We start from the raw sequence: 12,878 nt of genomic DNA on the forward strand, positions 1-12,878 counted from the left end.
ACTGCTACTGCCAGCTAACCAGTTTAGCCTGTACAAAACCATACCAAACTTTGTAGTAGTAGTATGTTTTTATGCAATATATATAATTCAGCAACACATCATATATCAATCCAATATCTGTTTTGAAAGCTCTACAAAGAATTAGGACATTAAAATAGGCTTTTTATAGCCTGTTTATAAAGTTTGCTTGCTGAAAAGTCCTTACCTTTGTAAAAATCTTTCTCCATCTAGGTGTGTTACAAATTAACAAGCTGCTCCTAAATTCAGATCAAACTGAGGTATTTGTACTCAGCCCTAGAAATCTTAGAAACCAAATACTTACTCTGGGTGGCATTACTTGGCCTCCAGAAACACTGTGAGAAATCTTTGAGGTTTTTGTCTTTCAATACCTTTGAATTAAGCAAATATGTAGGACTGCTTTCTTGCATTTTGCAGTATCTCTAAAATTACAAACACATTACAAACAACAGATGCTAAAATGCTACTAATTGTATTTATTACTTCTAAGCTGGACTACTCTAGTTCATTATTATCAGGGTGTCCTATAAACTCCCAGAAAAGCTTTCAATTGATCCAAAGTGCTACAACAAGTGTACTGACACGGACTAGAAAGATAGTTGTCCCATGATAACTTCTCTTCATTGGCTCCGTGTTAATCTAATAATCAGGCCCCATCTTATCTTAAAGACCTCATAGTACCATATCACCCCACTTTGCTAACAGACTACAGGCTTACTTGTGGTTCCCGCTCTGGGTTTTTAAGTATAATGTGAAGCAGCGCTGTGTGGAACCAGCTCCTAGTTTGGATCTGCTTCTAAGATCAAACTTTCCTTTTTGATGAAACTTATACTGTATTAGGTAACCCTGAATCTTCCCTTACTTAAACTGCACTAGGTCTAGGCTTTCTTCACTCACTTTGTTTTAATTCATTGTGTGTTTATTCACCACTCTGCATTTAATCGTTAGATATTATTCCACAGTATGTCTTTTGCCCTGTCTTCTTTTCCTCACCCAAAGCTGCCCCTCCCTGAGTCTGATTTCTTCTTTTTAAAAAGGAGTTTTTTTTCTCCCCGCTATCACCAAGTGCTTGCTCAGAGGGGGTTGTTTGATTGTTGCCATTTTTTCTCTTTGGTACTATATAAATAAAACTGAAGTGAAATGAATTTTTTGTGACCACAATTTTTAGGTTGGAGCTCCAAAACTTCGGAACAGCCCTCCTCTGCCTTATCAGGTCAGCTCAATGTTTGGTTTGTATTAAAAAAGTGTTTTTATAAGTTACCTTTACCCTCATCTTTAATTTTTGGCTCTCATTCTTCTTATATGTGTGTTGAAGTGTGCATGCAGCAGTTAATGTAAGTATTTGTGTGTTTAAATGTACACTTATTATTAACACGTGCTTCTATCCAATCTGTGAAGCACTTTTTTTTAAACTGTGTGTTTTAAAAACAGATATACAAATAAAGTTATTGTTCTTAGAAATGCAATGCCGTCTAAGAATCAGGACCACAGACACCTTCTCTGTGATCATATCCATGAACAACATTAACAAGATAGTGACGTTCGACAGTATAATGTATCACAGTGACTCACGGGAGGAGGAAAGCTCAGACAGTAAATGGACCCCTGTGTAGGTAGCATGTAGAGCTCTGCAGTGTGACCAGGAAACCTAATCCTCTGCAAACAGCCACCCTAGGGCCAAAACTGAAACCCAATCCTGCATGCACACCAAAACCCCAGAAACCTGCTGCAATCTGCATAAAGGTCAAAGTTACAGTGTTTTAGTCCTCAGATCACTGAAAGATGTTGTCTTTATTTCACTACTGTATTTACCGTAGAACTTACTGTACTACTCGAGCAATTATAACCTCAAATGTGTGAATGGCTGTTGTAAGTTAGCAGCTGAACTAAGCAACAGCTCCGCCTTACATGAAACTGTGCTTCATGTCCACGAATAAATGTCGTCATTTTTAACTATACTGTCACAACACACAAGGAAATACCATCTGTAGATGAAGATTGTGAGGAACGACAGAAAGCTGCAGCAAAGCCACTAAATGGTTTTCATGTGATGTAATTTTATTCAAATGCTGCTTCAAAGGCCATGAATGATTTTAAAATGCAAAAATACTAATTGATAAAAAATAAACAATATGAAATCCTCTAAATCTCAAAATGATTCAGTAGTAACATTAGCTCCTTTTACTCAGATAAAAAGTAGTTTAAATACTGAGTTAGCTTCTAACGTATTTTCCTCTCCAGAGCAGTGAGAGGACGGCTGGATGTCTTCTCAGGAAGCACCAGTCTCAGCTTCCTCCTGAGGGAAGGGGAGCCTCCTTCCTCAGGCAGGTACTCTTGCTGCAGCAGAGCAGCTGCTGTGGAGGATTCACTCTCTGTGGATATACCGGGCACACCTGATACGCCTGCCTCCTGCATGCTGGCTCCAGACCTTTCCACTGCAGGCACCTCAGTTTGAGCCACACCCCCTACTGATATATCAGCTATTGTACCAACAGATACATTCCCAGTCTCTGCCTGACTGTTACTAATTGATATATTCTCCACTGTGCTCGCTGGTTCGAGTCTTTTGGGGGCAACCTCAGACATGCAATCCTGCGAGGCAGGGAGGTTCTCTTTGGTCATGGATGTTTGAGGTTCAACAGATAGCTCATGCAGTCCTGCATTCTGAATGACTTGTCCCTGCACTAGTTCAGGTTTTGGCATGGCTACAAGAGGAGCACTGTCAGGAAGCATTTGGCTCTGAGAGGGGGACTGGACAACTGCAGGATTAACACCTGGGTTTGCTGCTAAGTTCAAGGGAGCTCCTCCGGTCTGAGGTGTTGCACTTGCATGTAAAGGGTTAGCAGCAGACAGAACTCCCCCTGCAGCTTCTCTAATAAGCATGTCTGGAGCACTGCTTGGAGCCACGTTAGGCCCACTGAATGCTATACTAGGAGCTGGACCTCTGGGGAACAGCAAATTTGATCCTGAGGCCAAGGTGCTGAGCAGAAAGTTCCCCCCTGGAAGAGAGAGGCTGCTGCCGCTTAGCTGTGAGCCAGCTGAGCCAAGCAGTGAGAGGTTGGTAGACGAATGCTGAGCACTACCCAGAGTCAGGCCAGTTCCTTGATACTTATTACCCAGCAGACTTTGCCCATGTCCACTAACAATAGTGGACCCTGATTGGTCAGCAGCACTGCTGCTTTGCACAGACTGGTTGTTCTCTGGGTATCTACTGTCTTCTGTACTTTTCTGGTCATTGTTATCACTTTTGGAAGTTGTTTTTTCAGAGGGTGTTTGGCTTTTCTGTCCTTCCTCTCCTCCGACCTCTTCCTTGATTCCAACCTCAGCCGATGTCTCAATCTTGGAGGATTTTCCAATTTTTTTCTTGCTAGACTTTCCTTTTTCTTCCTTCTCCTCACGTTCTTTTCCATCCTTTCTTTTTTCTTTGCTTTTCTTGGAGCTGCTTTTCTCCAAAGGACCCTGCTCATTTTTCTTCCTTGGATGGACTTTGCTTTTTCTTAGTGGATTCAAGTTTAGTTTGACCTTCACCAACCGGCTGGACTGAACTTTCTGCCTCTTTTCTCTTCTCTTTCTTTTGTCTCTTATTACGTCCTCCTCTCTCTTGTCCTCAATTTGACTGTTTCCTTCCTCCAGGGTTCTTGAACTCTGCAGATCAAACGACACATTTCTGATTACTTTTCTCAACTCTGTGTTCTTCATCATGTCAGAGTGGTTATGAGCATTCCTTCCGCTTTCATTCAGCCTGTACTGAGAAGAGAAGCCATTAGGGAAAGCAAAGTCTCCTGGATTGGTCCCAATCTTCCGTTGTCTCATGTCCTGCTCTGCTCTGTATGTCCTGTGACAACTTTCACAGCGTAAACTCTCATATCCTTTAATCTTTACTTCTGCGTGTGTCCTGTGATTGTTCACATTTCTGCCGTTCTTCCGGGCTGGCAGGATCTCTGCTCTCTGATTAAAGGCTTCACTCTGTGGATAAGAAGATGAATTTGTATTTTCTTGAAAAACAGACTTGTTAGGGGTGTCCCTGTTCAAGATTCTATGCTGAACTTCTGTCCTTTTCCCCTCCTCGTCGGGTATCCTTCTTATTTTTCTCCTTTCTCTGTCCACCTCTGCCTCAATCCCTCCATTCATCCTGTTTTCTCTTCTCATTGGGTTCAGCTGTGGTGCATCACTGCTGCAGTCAGCACAGCTGAAACAGCCACCGTTCTCATCAGTTCTAAATCTAAACTGGTCTCTGGGTTCATTTGCCCATGTGTCCAAAGTCACGGCGTCCTTGTTCCACTGCTGCCTGCTGTTTTCTTGCAAGAAAACATCCCTCCTCCTCTCTCTAACATCGAGGTGATTAACACGGTGGTTAGCTGTGCTGCTGCTTCCTCCTTCTTGCTCTTTCAGTCTTTTACTTTCTTTCATTTTTTTCTTTCGAGACACTTGATAGTAAATCAGAACTATCAGCAGAGTCAAGCCAACGCCACCTGAAGCACAGGAGAATGAGTATGATTGGGTATTAAAGGTTCTGCAGTGTATTTTTCTCCTGTTTTTATTTTCGAATGTTGATCATTTAGAACTGTGTTGCTTCAGCTGGGTGTTCTGTGCTTATGATTCTCCATCTAATACTCCTCTTTTCTTATTCTTTCATTAACGTCTAAGAGTTAAATCATTGTTCTTTTATCCTGTGTTGTTTATCATTCTCACCAATAAAGCAGATGACTGCAGTGATGGCTAGATCTCGAGCATACAACTGAGGCGTTACGCTGGCTCTTGGCTCTATATGCACTGTGATGTTCTGATTGGACGGGACACAATTGGCATCGGTCAGCTCCAGCACTGTGGTTACAGCTGGGTTGTCAGCGCTCGCACAAACCATCCTACGGCCATTGTAGAGGATCTGAGATCAGCACAAATAGAAAGAGAAAAGATTTAAGTCAGTTCAGGTTGTACTGGTGAGTGGACGTAGGTTTAGTGGGGGGAGTTCCTGTACCTTGTCAGGTTGTTGGATGAAGGTGGACAGGAAGTCGGCGATCTCCAGCAGCTGACAGGAGCAGTTCCATGAGTTGAGGTCCAGGTTGAGATTTGTCAGCCAGGTGAGGTAAGAAAAAGCATCCACAGGAGCAGAACTCAGGCGGTTTCTGGAAAGATCCAGAGTCGTCAGGCTCACCAAGCCACGGAAACTAAGACACAGAGGGTTATATATATATTACATTAGGTTTGGTGAAGGTCCTTTATTTCTTTTAAAGGAAGGAAATAAATAAACATTGTAATATTAACTTCTTACCTGTTTCTCTCCACATGCTCAATCAGATTATCTGACAGATCCAGATTCCTGAGTTCTCTGAGGTCATTTAGAGGGAAGGAACGAGAATCTAAGCTGGTGAGCAGGTTTCCCTCCAGTGTAAGACTCTGCAGAGCCTTGGCACCTTTAAACCAGCCACCCTGGATCTACACAGCAACACAGAGTTGATTCTTACTTCATGTATTTAGTCCCAAAACTTAAAATGCTGTATGTTCTTTAAATGCACAAGAAACGTTGTGGAAGACGATAAACATCTACTACCATCTGCACATAGTATTTGGTTTTACTGTCTATGTTTTATATAAAGGTTATCTTTATATATGCTACTGTTGCAAATAGTAGCATTTTCCCCAGCAAAGGTACCTACCGTGCTAATGATATTATGGCCCAAGGTAAGGACCTGTAGCTGGGTTAGATTCATCAGAGCTCCACCCTGTAGAGACTCACTGTTCAGGAGGTTGTGGTCCAGCAGTAATGTGCGGAGGAAGGGCAGATTTCTGAAGGACTCTTTACCAAGTTCTGAGATGTTGTTATGACTCAAACCTGGATGATCAGCAGGGAGAAATACATTTGAACACTATAAAACCGGGAGTCTAAATGTTTTAATGCATCTAAAAAGTGAAAGATGTCCTGTTGCCTGGCTATGCTATTGTTTCTAAAAAAAGAAAAGGACAATTTCCCTTCTTTTGTTCTTTTTCTGTCTGTCATCTGCCATTGCTTTGCAGTATTTTTATGGTGCAGAGGACTTTCTTCTGAAGTTTAGTGGGTCAAAGTTTTAAAAGTAACTCTATTTCATCTAGCAAAAGGGTTTGGCACACTGACCTCTATGGATCAAAAGTTAAAGGCTGTACTAAGAGGGAACATGTAACACAAGCAAGACTAATTGCCTTGCTTGTGTGTAGTTAGTCTCGAGTCTTTATTTTTTGTAAATTTGAGAGGCAAAATTTATCATAGAATGAATATGAAAAGCTGCATTAGAAGCTTTTGCTTGCTACCTTCAAATACCCCTCTTGACCATTGTGGCTGCTTTTTGATTCACTATTTAACCCTGGAGAACCCATGGGGTCAAATTTGACCCCATGGGTTCCCTAGTAAACCAGTGGTGTCGGATCTGACCCCATGGGTTCTCCAGGGTTAAACTAACTTTGCTTTACTTTGAAGGACCCGTCCCATCCTTCAATAAACTGTTCAAACTTCTGCAATCAGGCAGAAGGTTCCATACCATACGGGCAAGAACAGAGAGACTCAAGAGGAGCTTCTATCCCCAAGCCACCCAGGTCCTAAATCAGAACATATCAGAACATGCCCCCCGTGAACAGAATCAACTTGTCTTACCACTATTGTTGCTGTTTTGCAATTCTCAGAACTCACCAGTTTACTCACCAATGACTGTAATGTTGCTCAGCTCAGACAGTGAGGCAGGCGGAACTGTAGAAATTGAGCCTTCTGTTAGCAGCAGAGCCTGTGTGGTATTCGGAGCAACTGGTCAAGGCATACAAAAACACACAACATCATCAGCATATTAGTGCCTTTCGGTTACATACATAAGAAGTAAATGTACCACATTAAAGTGGTACATTTTGCATTATGCTACATCATAAGCTTATAAAAAAGTGTAATATATGACAGTTTTTAGTAATGTCAAATTCTGTTGGTTTTCTTTAGTTTATATTTTGCAATACTGGCTTTTGTGTTTCTTTGAGCTTTAAGGATTGATTTTATTATTATTACATTTTGTCATTTTATAATGCATTGTGCAATAAAATATGTATTAGTCAATCCATTTGCAAATTAGTATTATGAATTACGAATTGCGGAAGGTAACACGAAAGTAGCACGTAACATTAGCATCACTCCAGGTAGCCCTACCCTTGTAGGCTTGTGTTAGTTTGTGATATGGGGGTACTAGCTAGCTACTGTTAAGAAATAAATAAATATATATATATATATTCTTAATGCTTATTTGCTGATTATATGGTTTTATGTATTTTAGTAATGAAGGCTTGTAAACCAAGGGCACTTTTGACTCACAAACTAAGTGCTCAGCCAGACTGAAAAACAGGAAGTCCGTGTGCAGCTGTACACGCATATTAATAAATAGAGGAAGTTAGACAGAAAAAGAGGAAGCTACTGACATATAAGGAGTTGTTTGTATTGAAACTGTGTGACGTGTGAAGTACCAAAATAACACTATATGAGACACAGGCTGAGCTTCTAATGTTAGAGATTCTGCAGCTGGCTATGGGCTGTGCAGGGCTCTCTCTTCCGGAAGATGATTGAATAAAGAATTATAAATGTTTTGACCACTCTGAGTCGGGTTTTCTCTGTTCTATCAAGGGGATCAAAGAATCGGGTTTAATTCTACCGTTTTTAGTAAGCTAATGTCTGCTTTCACAAATAAACTTGGAAACTAATCAAACTTCCTTGTGTTTTTGTCCATTAAATTACCATATAATGGATATTTTTTTTAAAAAACAAACAAAACAAACATAATCAAAAAGTAATTAGCAAATTATTTTATTAATTTACAATTGATTATTAAAGCATGAAATGCTTTATTTCAGTGTAACGTAACTCTCCCAGTCCTCCATATCCCAGTACCCTCTTATTCGATTGTTAATCCTTCATGTCTGTGTTCAGTGTTTACCTGTTTAGTTACTTTCTCCTTTATTTTGTTAGTTCCTTTTCTCTCGTGTTTTGCTGTCTTCAGCTCTGAATACTGACAAATAACGTTTTTCATATGACTACCGTACAGTAGGACTATGCACTTATTTAGGCTCAGCTTTCAGTTATAGAGGGCATATTTTTTTTACCTATAATTTTAGTCAGTCTTTGGCAGATGACAGCATCCTCAGAACAAACCATACAGGAAGCAGGACACAACGGGACTTGGGACATGCGCTGGGCGCTGATGACTAGCAGCAACAACATCAGCAAAATATCTGAAAAGAAATTTGCATAATCTTAACTGCCTGCAGTGGGCCTCTGCGATGCAAGAAAACCATGTGTACTACTCACTGTACATGTTGTGTTACAGTGCAGTGATGATGAGGCCTCTCTTCCACAGGGTCGTAACCTGATACAGCTTTATCCGTATCGCCATTATCATCCGTTTGTCCTACAAAAAGACGTAATTGTATCACTGTAAAAACACCATAATCACCCATCTTGTGTAGTCAGACCTGCATGGCTGAGTGTGGACCTTAGCCTGCAGCTTCCTGAAAAGAACAACACACAAGTACTGCAGACGAATGAGTGACATCATGAATAAAACACATACAGACGTCTTCATAGGTGTTTTCACAGACTGAAAATAATCACCAAGTACACGTTTGCTCTCTGTTGCTAAGCAAACAAATAAAGCTAAATGGTAATGCATCACCATGTGTACTTGTGTGTTAGGCAGCACTGGGGAGATAGAGTTTGTCCCCAGAGGAGGCTGACTGATGGATAACAGCTCGACATTGTAGCCAAATGAGGCCTATCATGTTTCTGCTGAAGCTCTTTTACTAATGGACTTTTCTCTGGTGATAAACAAATGTAAGCTACTCCACAATAACCATAAAGCAGAATGGCTCATCAGATTGACCAGCAAGACAACACATTCATTACAGAGTGCAATTATATTTCAACCCGGCAGACTTTTATCTCCTATACAAGAAACGCATTTTGCAGTTTATTCCTAGCGCAGACAGCACTGCTGGTTGAAACAATAACGTCTAAGCACCACTTAAACCTGATTTAAGAGCTATTTAAGCATTATGTTTTATTAACACTGAACTCAATGTGGAGCTTCCATCTTCACTAAGCTCTTTTTTCACTGTTGTAAATGTACAGCTGCACTCTGATCTCGTGCATTTTTACATAGTGATTTTGAATTTCTTGGTAGTTGTTTTGTGTCTGTTTTTCATCACATCAAGTCTCTTTGTTGTCATTTCATGCATCTTTGTGTGTCACGTTAATCTCTTTTGTCTCTGTCATGTTGCCCCATTTTTGTGAGTCTCGACACTGTTGTTCTTTTGCATAGCTTTCTTTTGTAGGGAACTGTTTTAACTGACATTATAGTTCGTCTTAATACTACTGAAGAGACAGTAGACACCTGGGAGACAGGTGTAACAGTGAAGCTCCTAGGAATAGAGGAGTGAGGGTAGACAACTTTAAATATCTGGGGTCAACTATCCACAGCAACAGACAGTACACAAGAGGTGAAGAAGAGAGTGTAGGCAGAGTGGAGTAGGTGGAGATGGTGTCAGGGGGATTTGTGTCAAAAGGATAGCAGCAAGAAAGGGAAGGTTTACAAGACAGTAGTGAGACCTACTATGATGCAGGGTTTGGAGGCAGTAGCTCTAAGAAAAAGACAAGAGGCTGACGTGCAAGTGACAGAGTGACCAGGATGGACATCATCAGAGGGACAGCTCAGGGTGAGCAGTTTGGGGACAGAGTTAGAAACTCGAGTTGGAAGTGGATATATTAGACAAAGGATGTTGAAGATGGAAATGCCAGGCAGGAGGAAACGAGGAAGACCTCTGAAAAAGTTTATGGATGTAGTAAAGGGGAACAGAAATTGTTGATAGAGGATAGGGTTAGATGGAGGCAGATGATCGGCTGTGACAACACTTAAAGGGAGCAGCCAAAAAAAAAAGTTGTTTTGTGGTGCATCTCTTTTTTGTGTACTGTATTTCTTTAAAGCTGTTTTGTGTCTCTTTGTTGTCTCTTGACAAGACACATGTGGATGAGACAGAAAACAAAGAACTCAGACCGAACACCATAACAGTAAAGCAATCTAGACTTGTAGCCAAAATTTCATAGAAACTAAACAGCCAACAGACTTCACACAATACAACAAGAACTGACACTCAGAATTAACAGTATGATAGAAAGTCAATCATCAGATAGTAATCTAAATCTTCAGGCACAGAATAACAGTAATAATAAGTAAACGCAAGAACCTAGGACCAGGACAAATATACATTTGTAGTGGAACAGAATAGAACTGCCCTTTATTGTCCTTGTACATAAAAAATGAAATTGTGGATGCTCCACATCTACTGTGCAGGAACAAAATATAAATAATAAGACATCAGAACACACAGTAGGAGAGCTTGCTCTACACTGAGGAACAGTAGCAGCAGCAGCTTCTGGTCCATGTTATTCTTCCTCAGGAGGAAGTGTAGCTGCTGCTGCACTTGATCAGCGGAGATGTGATCGCCCTGAAACCTGAAGGTGGAGACAGATTCCACTCATTCTCCATTTATAATGAGAGGGCAGTGAGCCTGTCTGTGCCTCCTGAAGTCGATGTGTTATTTTGTTTTAAGGATGTTCAGCTTCTAGTATATCTGCTTTAGAGATTTTCTGCCTGCTGTTAGTAAAACATCACTGAGCAACGTCACAGCGTAGTGGTTCATACATTCACAAAACAGTCTGAAGGTCCCTCAGTTCAATCCCGAGGAGGCACACAGATCTCTTTGGGTTTGTGTGAGGAACAAAAATCAGCCAAGTCAAAACAGCTACCTGCTGTGGTGGCTCCTTATGATTAAAGGGAGCAGCCAAACATAGCTTCAGTGGTAATACTGAATGGATTCGTTCTTATGTGGCACTTTTCTAGTCTATGTCTCATTCACCCATTCATACAAGCACTGTTTACCATCTTTCTATCCAACAGTCACACTTCAACAAACACAATTTGGGGTTTAGTATCTTATCCAGGATATTTGACCATGCAGACTGAAACAATCAGGGATCAAACCACTGACCTTTGGATTAGTTAGTACATTATTAGGAAGTCACAATTAGTACCTAACTTGCTCTACCTCCTGAGGTAAAGCCAACCTCATGCTGGTTTAAGTTGAAAATGGCATTACCAGCTGGTAATATAGCCTAGATTTCCTGATGAACTGCACTGGTTAATGAAGTGCTGGGAAGAAACTACGAACTTGCCTGGAAACTACATTAGTGAGACTTTCACTGAAGCACGCCAGGCCTTATGATAGTGTGATGGTCAGGGTACACACATGTTAACCATGGGATATTAGGTTTCAGTCCAGTTCAAACTTTTCCCATCTTATTAGTTGACTGACTCCTTGGATAAGTTTGACCCACCATCGTCACGGCAACTCACTAGACAGTTACAACATTTGGAAAATATGCTTTTAACAGAGCTTATTAGTGACCCAATTACAATTTGGTATTTACCAAATACCAAATTGTATACCTTTATTCCAGTGTCATCTACTACAGCTTGGTTTCTTAATCTGAACATCTAAATATTAATTTTAAAAAAGATCATTGTCAGATCGTCATCATAGAAATCCATTAAAAACATTAGCAGGTTCCTTACCTGTTCCTAACCAAGTGTTTTAACCCTGCTCCTGATATGGTGCACTCCACTCACATGATCCATCAGAATGACCTGTAGTGCTTGTCTGCTGTAGAGCCATCATTTACTGGTTGCTGTAGTGCTGCAACACGTACCGTGTATATGAGTGGGTCTAGCTCAGGTTACCTGGCCGTCTCTGAAGCATGCTCAGTAGAGCTGGCTGTTACCTGAGAGGAACAGATGTCATGTCTGACTTGGAAACAGAGCCTTAAACTTTGTCTTAGTTTTTTCGTTGTTTGTTTTGTTTATCTTAATTCTAAGTATAAGTATCACTGATGTCTAGAGTGACTGCAACTGAAAAGATGCATTGTTTTACATAATAATTACTATTTGCTTTCAAAGTGAGGATTTTCTATTGATGTTTAACCATTTTTTGTGTGTGGCCACTTATGGTCTTTATTTGTACTATATGCACCTTCTTCCTGTCATTCTGCATTTCTGTTGGTTGCCCGAATGAATGTCACAAATTTGACCATGGCAAGCATAAGTGCTCCATGATCAGCACACTTTCACAACGCAGGACTCAGCACATTGTAACTGCTACATCTGAATCAAAGCCAGTCTTGAGATTCTGGTTCTCTCTGCTATGTATATGCTACATTATACTGCATTTAAAGATGCTCTAATTTCCATTTAGGAACTAAAGACCAACTTAAAGCTGGAGGACATTCACTGATGTCAGGAAGTGATGCCAGTAAAAATACAGATTTTTTTTCTTTAAATGTCGCTAAGCAGCAAACAAAGTAGTTACCAGGAGGTAAAAATGGTGCATTTTTCAAAATGAGCAATCGGCTAATTAAATTGAGAAAACATGCTATTTTAAGAAAGAAAATAAGGTGATTTTGAATTTGATGGCAATGACATGTTTTAAAACAGTTTGGACAGGAAGAGTATGTAAACATCTGGGAGCTGAAGACACCAGCTGCTGGGAGAGGACTGTTGTCCCATTCTTGTTTGATATTGGATTCAAGTGCTGAGTCTGCCATATAATATTTGCCATATTTTACATTCATGAGAAATAGAATGTTTTGAACTGGTGAAAGATCCAAACTGTAGGCAGACTAGTTCAGCACCGGATCCTCCTACTACAAAGCCGTGCTATTGGAATAGATGCAGCTGATCTCGTTTATTTACATTGTTACGTTTCGGTGTTGTCAGTGTTTTGTTTTTGCGTGACTGTCATGTATTTCCTGC

At 40.6% G+C, this 12,878-nt stretch overlaps 1 protein-coding gene across 2 annotated transcripts; it reads right to left on the reverse strand.

Moving 5' to 3' along the window:
• Positions 1-2,071: 2,071 nt before the first annotated feature.
• Positions 2,072-8,462, reverse strand: lrrc53 (leucine rich repeat containing 53). 2 transcript variants are annotated; one of them, XM_085254470.1, is made up of 8 exons: positions 8,327-8,462; positions 8,122-8,250; positions 6,692-6,790; positions 5,676-5,851; positions 5,291-5,454; positions 4,997-5,186; positions 4,711-4,903; positions 2,072-4,490 (listed from the first exon to the last, which is right to left on the reverse strand). In XM_085254470.1, the coding sequence occupies exons 1-8, from the start codon at positions 8,331-8,333 to the stop codon at positions 2,239-2,241; spliced, it is 3,210 nt and encodes a 1,069-aa protein (XP_085110596.1). In that variant the 5' UTR covers positions 8,334-8,462; the 3' UTR covers positions 2,072-2,238. The 2 variants fall into 2 exon arrangements, with proteins under 2 accessions (XP_085110596.1, XP_085110597.1); XM_085254471.1 differs by lacking the exon at positions 8,327-8,462 and having other exon boundaries at positions 6,692-6,770; positions 8,122-8,211.
• Positions 8,463-12,878: the final 4,416 nt, after the last annotated feature.

This window comes from Mchenga conophoros, linkage group LG18 (genome assembly GCF_057382185.1).
Source record: "Mchenga conophoros isolate Kocher_MC1m ecotype Shallow Benthic linkage group LG18, M_conophoros_male_GT1.1, whole genome shotgun sequence".
Taxonomy (NCBI): Eukaryota; Metazoa; Chordata; class Actinopteri; order Cichliformes; family Cichlidae; genus Mchenga; species Mchenga conophoros.